Source organism: Aphanomyces astaci (assembly GCF_000520075.1).
Source record: "Aphanomyces astaci strain APO3 unplaced genomic scaffold supercont1.3, whole genome shotgun sequence".
NCBI lineage: Eukaryota > Oomycota > Saprolegniomycetes > Saprolegniales > Verrucalvaceae > Aphanomyces > Aphanomyces astaci.
The window spans coordinates 521902-534977 of record NW_009798266.1 but is presented as its reverse complement, the minus strand read 5'-3'; the positions used below and the strand labels follow the sequence as shown (position 1 = coordinate 534977).

At 56.3% G+C, this 13076-nt stretch overlaps 4 protein-coding genes across 4 annotated transcripts; 2 read left to right on the top strand and 2 right to left on the bottom strand.

Moving 5' to 3' along the window:
- Positions 1 to 84: 84 nt before the first annotated feature.
- Positions 85 to 4652, bottom strand: H257_01770 (hypothetical protein). Its single transcript, XM_009825141.1, has 2 exons — positions 3038 to 4652; positions 85 to 2987 (listed from the first exon to the last, which is right to left on the bottom strand). Exons 1-2 carry the CDS (start codon positions 4457 to 4459, stop codon positions 132 to 134), a joined length of 4278 nt encoding a protein of 1425 aa, XP_009823443.1. The 5' UTR covers positions 4460 to 4652; the 3' UTR covers positions 85 to 131.
- Positions 4653 to 4865: 213 nt separating this feature from the next.
- On the bottom strand, positions 4866 to 5377 carry H257_01769 (hypothetical protein). Its single transcript, XM_009825140.1, has one exon. It carries the CDS (start codon positions 5351 to 5353, stop codon positions 4979 to 4981), a length of 375 nt encoding a protein of 124 aa, XP_009823442.1. The 5' UTR covers positions 5354 to 5377; the 3' UTR covers positions 4866 to 4978.
- A 41-nt stretch (positions 5378 to 5418) lies between these two features.
- On the top strand, positions 5419 to 10461 carry H257_01768 (hypothetical protein). Its single transcript, XM_009825139.1, has 3 exons — positions 5419 to 6811; positions 7165 to 7936; positions 8005 to 10461. The coding sequence occupies exons 1-3, from the start codon at positions 5510 to 5512 to the stop codon at positions 10362 to 10364; spliced, it is 4434 nt and encodes a 1477-aa protein (XP_009823441.1). The 5' UTR covers positions 5419 to 5509; the 3' UTR covers positions 10365 to 10461.
- Positions 10462 to 10890: 429 nt separating this feature from the next.
- On the top strand, positions 10891 to 12183 carry H257_01767 (tryptophan synthase, alpha subunit). Its single transcript, XM_009825138.1, has 7 exons — positions 10891 to 10919; positions 10967 to 11105; positions 11161 to 11315; positions 11362 to 11420; positions 11477 to 11726; positions 11780 to 11844; positions 11899 to 12183. Exons 1-7 carry the CDS (start codon positions 10909 to 10911, stop codon positions 12084 to 12086), a joined length of 867 nt encoding a protein of 288 aa, XP_009823440.1. The 5' UTR covers positions 10891 to 10908; the 3' UTR covers positions 12087 to 12183.
- The last annotated feature ends 893 nt before the right edge of the window (positions 12184 to 13076 follow it).

Sequence of the window (13076 nt, the reverse complement as noted above, 5' to 3'; positions counted from 1 at the left end):
CCGGACGTTCGTCCACACTATATTCAATACCGGTCTAAATAGTGTACACGTGAAATCATCTTATCTCCAACATGAACGACGTAATGTTATATGCGAAAGTTCTCACCGTATATAGATTTATTATGCTCCTTCTATTCCGCCTGTTTCCGATTGGCAATGGCGGCAAATAAATCTCCTCTGCCCCCACCCCCACGCCCTCGAATGGCCGAGAGCAAGTCCCCACCGCCTCGTCCTCGCCCTCGAATGGCCGATAGAAAGTCTCCTCCGCGTCCTCCAGCGGGTGGGGGTCCGTCGTCACCGGGTGGAGGCGCGCCGCCCCTGCCTCCTCGGCCACGGATACTGGACAAGAAGTCGGGGCGTGCGGGGGGGGGTCCATCGTCATTTCCGGACGGAGCCCCCCGACCGCCCCGACCTCGGCCTGTTCGTCCCCCACGGATTCCGGCCAGCATGGGGTTCGGGGGTCGGGCAGGGGTATCTGCGGGGGTCGCGGGGGTCGCGGCGGCCCCTCCCCCACCACCAGTTTCGGCGTTGATTTGTTCCTTGACTTCCTTTTCCACGTCCGCGCGCAGCTTGAGCTTGCGCATGGCGATCTTATGCGGGGGGAACGTGGCCATGGTGGCCACACTTCGCTCTCGAAGCTCCGTGACCAAGGCCTGGATGGCCGGGATCGTGCTCTGCAGCCGCTTTTCTTGGATCTTGAGGCGTTCGAGGCGGTATATGATGCCACCAAAGCAGTCGACCACCGCATCGCAAAACGAAATCGCGAGGCTACACTCGACCACACTGCGCGAGTCGGGCTTATCGTTGGCCGGGTCACGCTTCCCCGTCAAGTTCATACCCGATCGGTCGCAAAACATAGTTGTGGCCAAACGTAGCTCGTTCACAAACGTCAAAAAGTCGGCTAGCTCGACTTTAACGGTCGTGGCATTGGCAGTGCCTTGGAGGTCGTGCGTGTATCGGCGCTTGAACCACGCGGCTTGCTCAGTCTCGAGCTTGTCCACTTCCGAGTCGAGGCGTTCGCACACGCCGTTGGCTTCGGCGACCAGCTTGATATTTTTGTAATGCTTTTTGAGCGTGTCGGCGCGGGCGTTGGCCGTCTTCTCCGCCACCAGCCGCTTCGCTTCGGCCAACGCCATCGCCCCGGCGTCTTCAGCTTGCGGCTTTTGCACCTTGGACACGACGTACACGTCGCCGTCGGGATACCCCAGGTCCAAATCGTACGCCGGGGACGCATCCGCTTTCAATGGACACTGCTTTCCCAACAGCGGACACCCCACGCCCGACTCGTCGCCGCGCGTCAAGTACGGATGCTGCCCCTTGGGCCCGTACTGCGCCACGTGGCGATTGTACGACGACACAACAGTCTTGAACGTGTCCTTTAACGTTTTGAAAAATTGCAACCGCCGCGCCGCCATCTCCTCGCCCTTTTGGCTTTCCCACTGGAGGGCAATGTCCTTAAGGTGCACGTGAAGTGCGCGGCGCTCGGTCACACTGAGCCCCGTGATGCGCAGGTTTTCCAGCACCGACGGATGGGACCGCGCCAGGTCTGCCGGGTTGATGCGCAGGATCTGAAGCACGTTCGTGCGCTTGAACTTGAGGGCGTTTTCGCGGGGCATCTTGAGCCCGCTCGGGCCAGGTTCCGACTGCAGGATCGCTTCGGTTCGGGAGGCTACGTCCACGGGCATCATGCGGCGGATCGCCTTGAGCGCGGCCAAGTTTTCTTCGTAGTTTTCCTCTTCCCACTCGCGCTCCTTGCGCTCTTCTTCGGCCGCAAACTCGTCGGTGAGCATCAGCGCCGTGTTGTACTTTTCCATGTCCTGCTCGAGCTTGAAGTACTCTTCGCGCAGTTGCTTTTGAACTGCCGGGTCTGGGTGCGTCACATCTGCCGACCCGATTTCGCCCATGCGCTTGGCAATCGTGTCGACTTTGGCCTTGGCTTCTTCGTACGGAATGTCTTCGGCAATGGCAATCCCAGCCTTTTGCAGTTGCTTCTCCAAAATTAGCAGCCGACGGAGCAGCAGCGCTTGGTCACTCGACAGGTTTTCCTCCACAAACTGGTGGTTGCGACTGCCACCGCCGCCGCCGCCGTTGTTGTTTGTCGTGTGCTTGCGGCCGTTCTTGAGCTTCTCCACCTCGGCTTGCAACTCCTTGATCTTTAAGTCGGACGCTTGCAAGTCGGCAAAGAATGCATCGATCGACGCATCTTCGACGCCGTCGCCCTTCATTTGCTTGCGCACGTCGTCTTCGCGATACGTGCCTTCCAGCAGCATCTTGCGGTACTGCAGAAACGCCTCCGAGTACTGCACATTGGGCAAGCTCTTGGTCTTTTCCTGGATGCGTTCGTTGGCAGCGATCAGCGCCTTGGCCTCTTCGAGCTTTCGCTTGGCTTCTTCGCCTTGACGCTCGGCAAACTTCTTGGCTTCGTCGGCTTCTTGCAGCGCCGCTTCGACCGCCGCGCGTCCTTCTTCACGGGCGGCGCGCGCGGCCAGCTCGGCCTTTTCCGCCTTGGCGTTGGCTTCGGCCAACAGCAGCTTGGCCTCTTCGTCTGCCTCGCGCGCCTGCTGGACGGCGTCGTCGGCCGCCTGCTGCGACTCGGCCTTGAGTTTTCCGATCTCGTTGTCGCCACCCATGAGCTGGCCGCGGCTGGACGACCGGTGCCTATCGCGGTGCTCCTTGGCCTTGTTCACGTACTCAAACGCCAGCGACAGCACCGCCCCCGCCGCGCGGTTGCCCAGCACGAGCGGGAACTCCTTTTGGATCTTTTGCATGTTGGGGAGCGACTTGAGCGACACGGTGAGCGTCGATAGCAGCTCCGACGACCGGAATAGCCCGTGCTCGTCGTACACGCGGACTTCGAGGACGCTGTCGTCCTTGTTGGCTTCAAATGTGACCGTGTTATCTTGCTTCCACTCGGGGGACCGCTGGTTTTTGATCACAGTCGTCTTGAACGTTTCAGCATTCAACGTGACTTCACACATGGCATTCACCTACATACACCGTGTTGTATCGCTTGCTATTGGCAAAGACAGGTACATACTGAACTGCCAGCTTTGGCCAAGTTTGTGGCCGAGACCACGGTCACATGCAGCACGGGCGTCGGGAACGAGTCGTAGTCGAACTGGGACAGCCGGCCGCTGCCGTCGCCGCTCGTGAATGCCGATCGCGGCGCAAAGATGGTGCGGGAGGCGTCGATGGCCAGCTTGAGCGCGTCCATCCACGCCTTCTTCTCTGTTTCGGATGTGCACGCCATGATGAGTTTCTTCTCATCGGCTTGAACTTCGAGGAGGTACGCCCCTGACACGGGGGGCGACTTGCTGATCATGTCGGACACGGAGGGCATGTCGCGCACGGTGCATCGGTGGTGCAGAAACTCGAGCTCGCCGCGGGACGACGTTGAGCTCGGGCTCTTAAAGTACTCCAACTTGGACACGGACAGCACAAAGTACCGTGCCTTCCACTGCTTGACGATGCGCGATTGCTTGAACATCTTGCCCTTCTTGATCGTGGCGCTCCTGTTGTCGCGAATGATGTCTTGGATCGACTTGGACTCGTCATCCACGTCTTTCACGATGCGCGAGCTGGCTTCGTACTTGGAGGAGTATGGCTTCGCTCCGGCTTTGAGCGGAAACGCGGACGACGCGGACGTGCCCTTGATGCTCGGCTCCGAGTGCCGCGACGAGTTGAGCCGCTGGACGTCGGCCAAGCGGTCCTTTGGAATGAACTGCACCGTTCGGGGCACCTTGCTGTCCCGGATGAGCTGCATCACGTGGTTGTAGCTCATGCACAGCACATCCGTCTCGTTTACGTTGCACACAATGTCGCCGATGGAAATCATCCCGTTGTCTTGCGCTTGGCCTTTGACGGCTTTGACCACGGCGCCGTCGATGCCAAAGCGCGTCGCGTCCTCCAAGTTGAGCCCCATCGGGCCTTCTTCAAACACAACGGCGTACGTCGGTAGTTCCGCGCCGCCGTCGCCGCCCATGGCCTGGGACTCCAACTCTTCGCGCTGTTTTTTTCGGATCACTCGTTCCCGACGGGACTGCACAATCTCGAACGAGATGGCCAACGGACGCGGCATCTTGCGGATCAATTCGATGGCGTCGCCAAACCCGAGCCTGTCCACGGACTGCCCGCCAATCGCGACAATCAAGTCACCTGGCGCGACCTTTCCGTCCAAGATCGGGTTGTCGATGTTGTCGATGCTCAGGCCTTTGTCAATCACGCCGCCCTTCGGCGGCATCAGCTTGACGCCGAGCTTCTGTTTCGCGGGCAGTTCGATCACGATCACCTTCGCGAAGTCGTGTTCTGGGTTGTTGGACGAAGTTGCCACAAAGGAGCTCACGCGCGACATGACCGACGTCGACGTGGATCGCACCGACGACAGCGATGTGCATGCGACGCAGGCTGGGGCGCCATCGTCGTTTTTCGAGTACTCGCACTTGTCACACGTCCATACCATGATGGGTCGCGGATCAAACTACACGTACTGGTTGAAGGCTTCGACGACGCTGTGACGGCGCGCGAAGATATCCTAATTACAAGGTAGATAGAGAGGGCGACACGAGGCTCTCGCTGTACGTCGGACGCTGGATGGGATCGGCCGACGGACGGGAGGGGCAGCGGAGAATCTGTTTTCTCTGCGCCACAATTTTAGTCACTTTTAGCCGCCGTGGCAGGTAGAGAGTAGCGTATCCGGATAACCGCTCTCATCACATTGCGCCACAACCGGATAAAAACACGCCGCTAATAATGTGAGTGCCGCGAACACATGCCGGCCTCATCTCCGCACACACACCCCTCAAAGTTCGTGGCGCCCATAACTACGTATACGATGATGGGACGCGACGGACTAACTAGGAATGCATCGTTTATACTCCTCGAACAATGTAGCACTGGCCACGAGGGCTACAGTAACTGGGACTTGGTTGCCTGTTGCAAATGCGCCGATGTTTCAAATTTGGCAACGCACCAACCACATCTAACCTGGACTGGAACCATCACCACCACCACTTCCTTCGTGTGCAATCGTGACATGCTGCTCATATGATAATGCAAACAAAGTCAGCTCTAACGTAGCAACGCGAATTCGGAGCGTTCGTCCCAAGTTCCAGCGGGGCAAGAAATTCGAGAAGGCGCGCCGAATGAACGTCTTCGGCGACCTACGAACAAAATCGTCGACTGCAAGGCGGCAGCATCTATCGCACATGACGTAAGTGTCGACATAGGAAAGCGGTCGACAGGCAACTGTCATACATAGGGACTTCATGCGCCTAGCTGCCAGCACTCGGCCGCCCCTGTGATTGATTGCTGTGACCACATTCGCCGGGGTGACGAGGGTTTGAAACGATTCCATTTAATTGGTCGGGTCGAAATTGACTGGATATTTGTATATAACTGTGCGTAAACAATTAAATTCGGCTGCGTTCCACATAAAGGCGTTTGTGTTGGCAACCTCGAACGCGGCCGTGGTGACTCGAAGTGCCGCCAAGACACGCAACACTACTGATACATGGGGGTAGAAGGGGAGATCGTGCGTATCTCTCTTCCCAATGACTCAAAGCTCGGGATTGCCATCACCCCACCGAAGCATGGGGTCACCGTGCGGGGTCTCAAGATTGACAAGGTGCAGAACGAACTGTTTGTGGGGCGCATCTCCCACGGCGACTTGCTGCTCGAAATCGGCGGCGTTAAATTGGACGGCATGAAGTTTGCGGACGCCGTCAACCTGATCAAGACGATGCCGCGGCCGTTGGAGCTCACGTTCGAAATCATTCCGCCGCACTTGAAAAAGATGGCGACGACGCGGGAAGGCGGCGAAGAAGTGATCGACAAGATCCCGTCGTACAACGTCGTACTAGATGGCGACAAGATCGGGTTTCAGCTGGACGACGGGTCGCGCCTTGGGATCGACGGGACCGTCGTCAAGGCCGTGCGGGACCAAGCCGAGGACGCCGGCATCGCCGTGGGCGACATCGTGTACAAAGTGAACGGCACGGAGGTGTTGTTTATGAGCTTGAAACAAGTGCAGAAGCTCATTAAGGCCACGCTTCCCCCTCGATCGTTGGATTTCATTCCAAAGGCCAACTTGGAGGAAGTCCAGCGCATGAACCAGGAGCTGTCGGCGATGGAGAAGCAGTTGCGGCTGCCGATCCCCAAGCACGAAGTCGAGGAGAAGTCCATCACGGAGATCATCAAGGAGCATCGCGCGACCAAGATCAAGGAAGGCCCGATGTACAAGCAAGGTCGAGTGGTGAAGAACTGGAAGCTGCGCCACGTAGTACTCCGCGTAACCAAGCTCGAGTACTTCAAAGACGCGCGAGACAAGATCCCCCAGGGAATTGTCGACTTTGAAAACTGCCGGTGCACGGTGCGGTCGCTGCCGTCTGCAGTCAAGACACCGTCGACCCCCGGCGGCCACCTCCTCGAACTCGCCGCCGGCGACCGCGTGCTCGTCATGTCATGCACGACCGACAACGAAAAAGCCGACTGGCTCGAGGCCCTTCGCGTTGCCATCGACGCGTCCAAGGCCGTCACGCGGCAAGAATCGTCGCTCGGGTACAACCAGGACCCGTCGCTGCTCCGTCGCGATGAAACGATCCTGCACAAAACATTCAAATCGATCGAGTCATCTGGCGGAAATTTCGTCAAGCGCCGCGAGTCGATTGCGCTAAATCAGCATCCTTCTCATGCTCAGGGAGTGAATCCGCCGCTGACGACGCAGTTGTCCATCCAAGCCGGGGATGCCTCTCACTCGGCCGTCAAGATTGAAGTGTGCGCCGTGGCCAACCTCACTAAAGCGTTCTTCCACGTGGTATGTCTATTATATATATATATATTTAGTGCATTTCACCAAAATTTGGACGTGAGGCATTTCGTCGCCAAATAGCTTTTGAATCGACTAGGGTATTTGATCCTATTTAAGCTTGTACACACTATACGATACAACGATTACTATATATGTGGTTTTGCGGGGTCAAATGTTTGGATTGGTAGAAATTCGACATGACGTGATTATTTGATTGGCTCTGGAGGTTCTTGAATCGATTCTCCAAAGACATTCGATGATTCTGCCGAGGGCTTCAATTGATTTGACAATATATATATATATACAACATAAATAAATCTCGTTGCTGATGATGTGGTATATATATATTTATATGGTAGCTGAATCCGTACTGCGAAGTGACGCTGGGGGCAGAGACGTTCAAAACCCCCGTGGTGCGGGACACATTGAATCCTGTATGGAATGAAGACAACAAGGTCGTGTTTGGGGTGCTGGATGACGACGCCGTCGTGGAGATTCGCGTGTTTGACGAACGGTCGTTCCGCGGGTCGGAGCTGCTGTCGACGCTGACAATTCCGCTGTCGTCGCTTCCACCCATGCAAAAGATTGAGCACACGTACCCGCTCATCTTGGCGGATCGGTCAGCCCATGCGTCGATCACGATGAAGTTGGAGTTTAGCTACAACAACACCAGCAGCAGCAATCGGACCAGCCAAGGAAAAACCGCCGACACGTTGCCGCCGCTACCGCCAACCACGACGCCACCTGTTCAAGGCAAGAATGCGTTTCCCGATGTCAACTTGGCAGGGCTGACGCAAGACGAGATTGACCAGCTCAACGAAATGTCTGATGTGGCGGACGCCGAGGCCGACGACGCGAGTCGCATTGCCAAGCAAGCGCAAGAGCTGGCCAATTCGCTGATCGAAGACGCCCGGCGGAAAGCGGAGATGGCGATTGAAGCCGCGCAGTTGGAAGCGATGGGGCAAAAGGCCGCGGCCGAAGAGGCGCGGGCGGCCGCCAAGTTGGCGCGCGAACAAGCGGATCTGCAGATGGCGGCGGCTCGGAAAGCGCAAGAAGAGCTGCATGAAGCACAGAAGCGACGCCAGCTCATCCGATCGGGGTCCACGGCCGTCAACCTCGGCGGGTCCAGTGGTAAGCGTGTGGTTGTGAACAGATATAATGGAATAGACACATGATTGGTGGTGATCGGTCATGTGTAGGCGGGCAAAGCGGCGGGTTTGGCCAGTTTTTGGCCTATCGTACCATGTTTGTACGTGAAAAAGTGAGCGAGGAGGAAGTACGCGCCAAGATGGTGTCGGACGGCATCGACGATGAACAGATCACACACTTTTTCGAAGGAATCAAGGACTACCGCGCGAAAATGGCCGAGCTCGAGCAGCAGGTGGAGACGTTGAAGCGAGAGCGCAGCATCAAGAAGCGCGAGGAAGAGGACGCGAGTAGTCGGCCCAAGGAGCCGTCCGCCGCCGACATGTTGCAATCGGGCACGATCTCGAGCGACCAAGAGAAGATTCTGAGGCGGTTGTTAAAGCTGGAAAAACAACTCCAACAGGCAGGGATCGTCGTGGCCGAAGACATTCCGTACGAAGAAGCGAAGAAAAAGGTCGAGGAAATCTCGCGGCGCATGGGGGAGATTGGGTCGGCGGATGTGACACACCCGGACGTGACCGTGCAAAAGGCGCTACGGGAAGAGTACTTCAAGCTCGAGCAGGACATGGAAAAGTACAATGGCGCGCTCATGCTTACGGACGAGTACGCGGCCGAACAGGACCGCAAAGAGCGCGAGTGGGAGGAAGAGAACCGCGAAGCCAACGAAAAAGCGATCCGCGCGATCCGCCGCATGATGCCCGTCGACGTCAAGTCCATGTCGGAGGCGCAACTGCAAGCGATCGAGACGTCCACGGGCCTTAAGCTCTCGCGCGAAGTCGCGCTCAAGTTTAAGCGCACCAACGTCCTGGAAATCCTCCGATCGAACCCGATGGACTTGCAGAAGAACCACCCGAGTTTACTCGATGGGCTACGTGTGACGGGGCTGACTGTCACGGAGCGCCGCGCGCTGTATGTGCACCTGAGGGATGTGGCCGAGACATGGAAGGCCCAGCAAAAGGAAGAAATGGCGGGCCGCAAGTACGCGTGGTTTAAGAGTCTCAAGGACACGTTCAAGACGGCAGTCGGCGCGTACAACCGACACGTGGCCCAGTATGGCCCCCCTGGCAACCATCCGTACGCGACCCGTGATGACCCTGGCGTGGGATGCCCTATGATTGGCAAGCAGTGCCCCCTCAAGGCGGACGCCGCGCCCGCGTACAATTTGGACCTGGGGTTCCCCGAAGGACCTGTGTATCAGCAAGTGAATGTGACCTTGTCGACCCCCGACGACGCGGGCGCGGCCGCCAAAGCCGAGCTGGAAAAGCTCAAAGCCGCCAAGAACGAAGCGGCGTCCATCGAGCGCGAGAACGACCTGAAGGAGCACTACAAACACATCAAGGGCAACACGCTCGTGATGGTCAAGGGCGCCAACGGCGCGTGCGAGAACCTGTCCGAGCTGGTCGACAAGGTCGAGCTCAAGCAGCGCGATTGGTTGAAGAAAAATCTCGACAGTGGGGAGCCAAGTGCGTCGGGGAAGAAGGCCGAAGTGGCAGAGTTCGACGAGCTGATCCAGGAACTCCGGCTCAAGTCGAACCAGTTTGCCGAACGCTCAGGCATGTACTTGCAAGGGCGACGCAACCCCGACAAAGACACGGCTGACACACGGTCGTTTCACGAGTTGAATCACGTACTGCTGATGATTGAAGCGATCGACGACTGCTTTGCCGGGCTGGACGACCGCATGAAGAAGGTCCGGTTTGACGACGAAAAGCGACTACGAGGGGCCATGAAGACAGTCACGGACGTGACCAACGAGCTCAAGACACGGAGCCAAACGACGCTCAAGGCCTTGGGGCCGACGCCGGCACTGGCTCGCAAACTCAAGTCCAGGGCGGAGCTGTTAAAGGAAGTCAAAGCCGAACGGGTCGCGAGTGGAGGAGGGGGCGGGGGGGCGGCAGCCGCCGCGGGGGATGAATCAGCCCCTGCTCGCCCCCCGCATCCGATGATGGGCGGACGGGGACGCGGCGGCAACCCGCTACTCGCGGCCATCAATGCCAAAAAGAAGGGCGATGACGACGACGACGACACCGGACGCCGTCCAAACCCCATGGGGGGACGCGGAAGGGGAAACCCCCTCATGGCAGCCATTGCGGCAAGGAAGAAGGGCGGGGACGACGGCGACAGTGACCCGCCACCGGCACGACCCGCCAACCCTCTGATGGCAGCCATCGCCGCTCGAAAAAAGCCAGACGACAGCGGCGACGGCGCCCCCCCCGCTCGTCCAGCGAACCCGCTCATGGCAGCCATCGCAGCAAGAAAGAAACCCGATGAAGACGAAGCCCCAGTTCGACCAGTGAACCCATTGATGGCAGCGATAGCTGCTCGTAAGAAACCAGAAGCAGACGATGCCCCCCCGGCACGTCCAGCAAACCCTCTCATGGCAGCTATTGCCGCTCGTAAAAAGGTCGAATAGAAGCACAGTTGACTGTTTATCGAGGAGATGATTTCGAAGTACGACAGTACACTTGGTGGACGCGGTACATACTACTGTCCGTCGTGCCTTATGCTGCAACCCCATCGCGGCACAGATGTGTAGCGCGCAGAATGTCAGTGTGCTTCGCAGGCAGTTAGCTACATGACTCCCCTTGACAGCACGATCGATTACTGAAGGTTCCGACGGGCACATGGTGACATGATGCAGTTCGACAGGCGTTGGGTACAATGCGAAGCATACAAAGCAAGGCAGGACTTTCGGCAAGCAGCAGCATCCCATGTATCGCCTTAATGCAGTCTCTTGCATGCACTACCGGTACAGTCAAGCCAAGTCCACCGCTTGCATGAGGATGGATGCGACGACCATGCCACGTTCGACTCACGACATCCTTTTTCTTGTGGAGAGTGATCCGTGTTCATTTTTATTTGGACACTCACCTTTGCATACAAATATCTCGTTATTTTAAAGAAACACACTTGAAACTTGGTGGAAATCCCTGGTTCACATCCGAATTTTCGCCATCATGACCAACAGGTAGATGAACACTAGTAGGTCTGCCGTGGTCATGTGTGTGCTGGTAGAATCGACGCCACGTTTGCCCGCTGCAAGCAAGAAGGCAAGACGGCCTTCATCACCTTCATCCCATGCGGGTACAAGGAAAAGGCCGACACGATCCCTATCCTCCTCGCGTGCCAGGCAGGCGGCGCGGACATCATCGAGGTACAGCAGCTGTCTACGCATCGTAAACCGCGACTTTGCTGACTTTGGTATCCAGGTGGGTATTCCGTACTCGGACCCTGGTGCCGATGGCCCTGTGATTCAAAGAGCCCACCAAAACGGCGTCGACCAAGGGATTACGTTTGCGGATGTGTTGCAAACCGTGTCGGACGCTCGCGCGCAGGGCTTGACCGTGCCGGTGGTGCTCATGGGGTAAAGTCTCTTCGTCCGAGATTACTACTAACAACCATTGTCGCAGTTATTTCAACAACTTCCTGCAATATGGACTCGACACAGTATGCCCACACTCCAAGAAAGGTGAGAGAAATATACTATCCATCGCTAGCAGCCATGACCTCACGACCTCTATTTAGCCGGAGTCGATGGCTTCATCGTAGTGGACTTGCCGCCAGAAGAAGCGACGGAAGTGAGTGCCTTGACCAAGCAGCATGGCATTTGCTTCATTCCTCTTGTTTCCCCCACCACCGTCGACAGCCGCATGCGTACGATCGATCGATCGATGGCTTCACCCTGCATCTTGGTCTTCCTAACCTCAAACGTCTGGTTTTGCATGTCCGTAGCGTTGATCGCGGCAGTGGGCAGTGGATTTTGCTACGTCGTCAGGTACTTGCACACTATTGTGCCACGTCACGTTTCTCACTTTGCCGTCGATGTAGTTTAACGGGTGTCACTGGGTCCCGCAACGCGATGGCTGTCAATTTGGAAGAATTTGTCATCCGAAGTATGCATTTGTTTCTCTCCCTTGTCAGTGTCTCATGTACGAGTGTGTATGTAGTTCGCAAGCATATTTCGCTTCCGCTGGCGCTGGGCTTTGGGTTGTCGTCCAAGGCGCATGTGCAAGCGGCCGGAAAGCTCGTGGATGGCGCGGTGATCGGATCCAAGATCGTCAACGTCATCGACGAAGCTCCCCGCGACCAACGGGCGCAAAAGGTCAAGGACTTTTGCCTGTCCATCACCCAGTAGACTCCGCTCCACTCCTTTGCACCCACAGCCTACCTTGTGATACATTCCCGCCAACCTCCTTGCACTCTTGTCTTGAAATAAAGTACACTCCATCGCACTGGTCGTACCTGCAGAGCCACAACACTAGTTACTGTATTCGTCCTGGCATACTCTAGGAGAATACTGTAACGTTATATGTACTCGACTACTACTATTCATGAGAAAGTCAATACTAGACGCATGCTTCCATCAAGATGTTTCCACAAACTGCTCGTGCATATGACACTGTGAAAAGTGCAATGTGGGCTGCAAAGTGAACGAACTTACCAGTGCTATGTTTCTATTTTGACAAGATAAAGGATGCAATTTGCAGCGCAGTGGTCGAAGTACCTGCCTCACATGTGACGTGGTGAGATCCCAGTACATAGTAGTATATGTGAAAAGTGCAATGTGGGCTGCAAAGTGAACAAACTTACCAGTGGTATGTTTCTATTTTGACAAGATAAAGGATGCAATTTGCAGCGCAGTGGTCGAAGTACCTGCCTCACATGTGACGTGGTGAGATCCCAGTACATAGTAGTATATGTGAAAAGTGCAATGTGGGCTGCAAAGTGAACAAACTTACCAGTGGTATGTTTCTATTTTGACAAGATAAAGGATGCAATTTGCAGCGCAGTGGTCAAAGTACCTGCCTCACATGTGACGTGGTGAGATCCCAGTACATAGTATATGTGAAAAGTGCAATGTGATTTAGGGCTGCAAAGTGAACGAACTTACCAGTGGTATGTTTCTATTTTGACAAGATAAAGGATGCATTTTGCAGCGCAGTGGTCAAAGTACCTGCCTCACATGTGACGTGGTGAGATCCGCGTGGGTTCAAATCCCGCAACGGCCAGGGACTTTTCCTCGCAATCTTCGAAGTCTGGCGTGTCCTTTCTATTGGACTAAGGGCCGGGTCAATTTGATTGCAATAATAAATATATAAGATGTCAGGGTGTCAGTGCTGGGTTG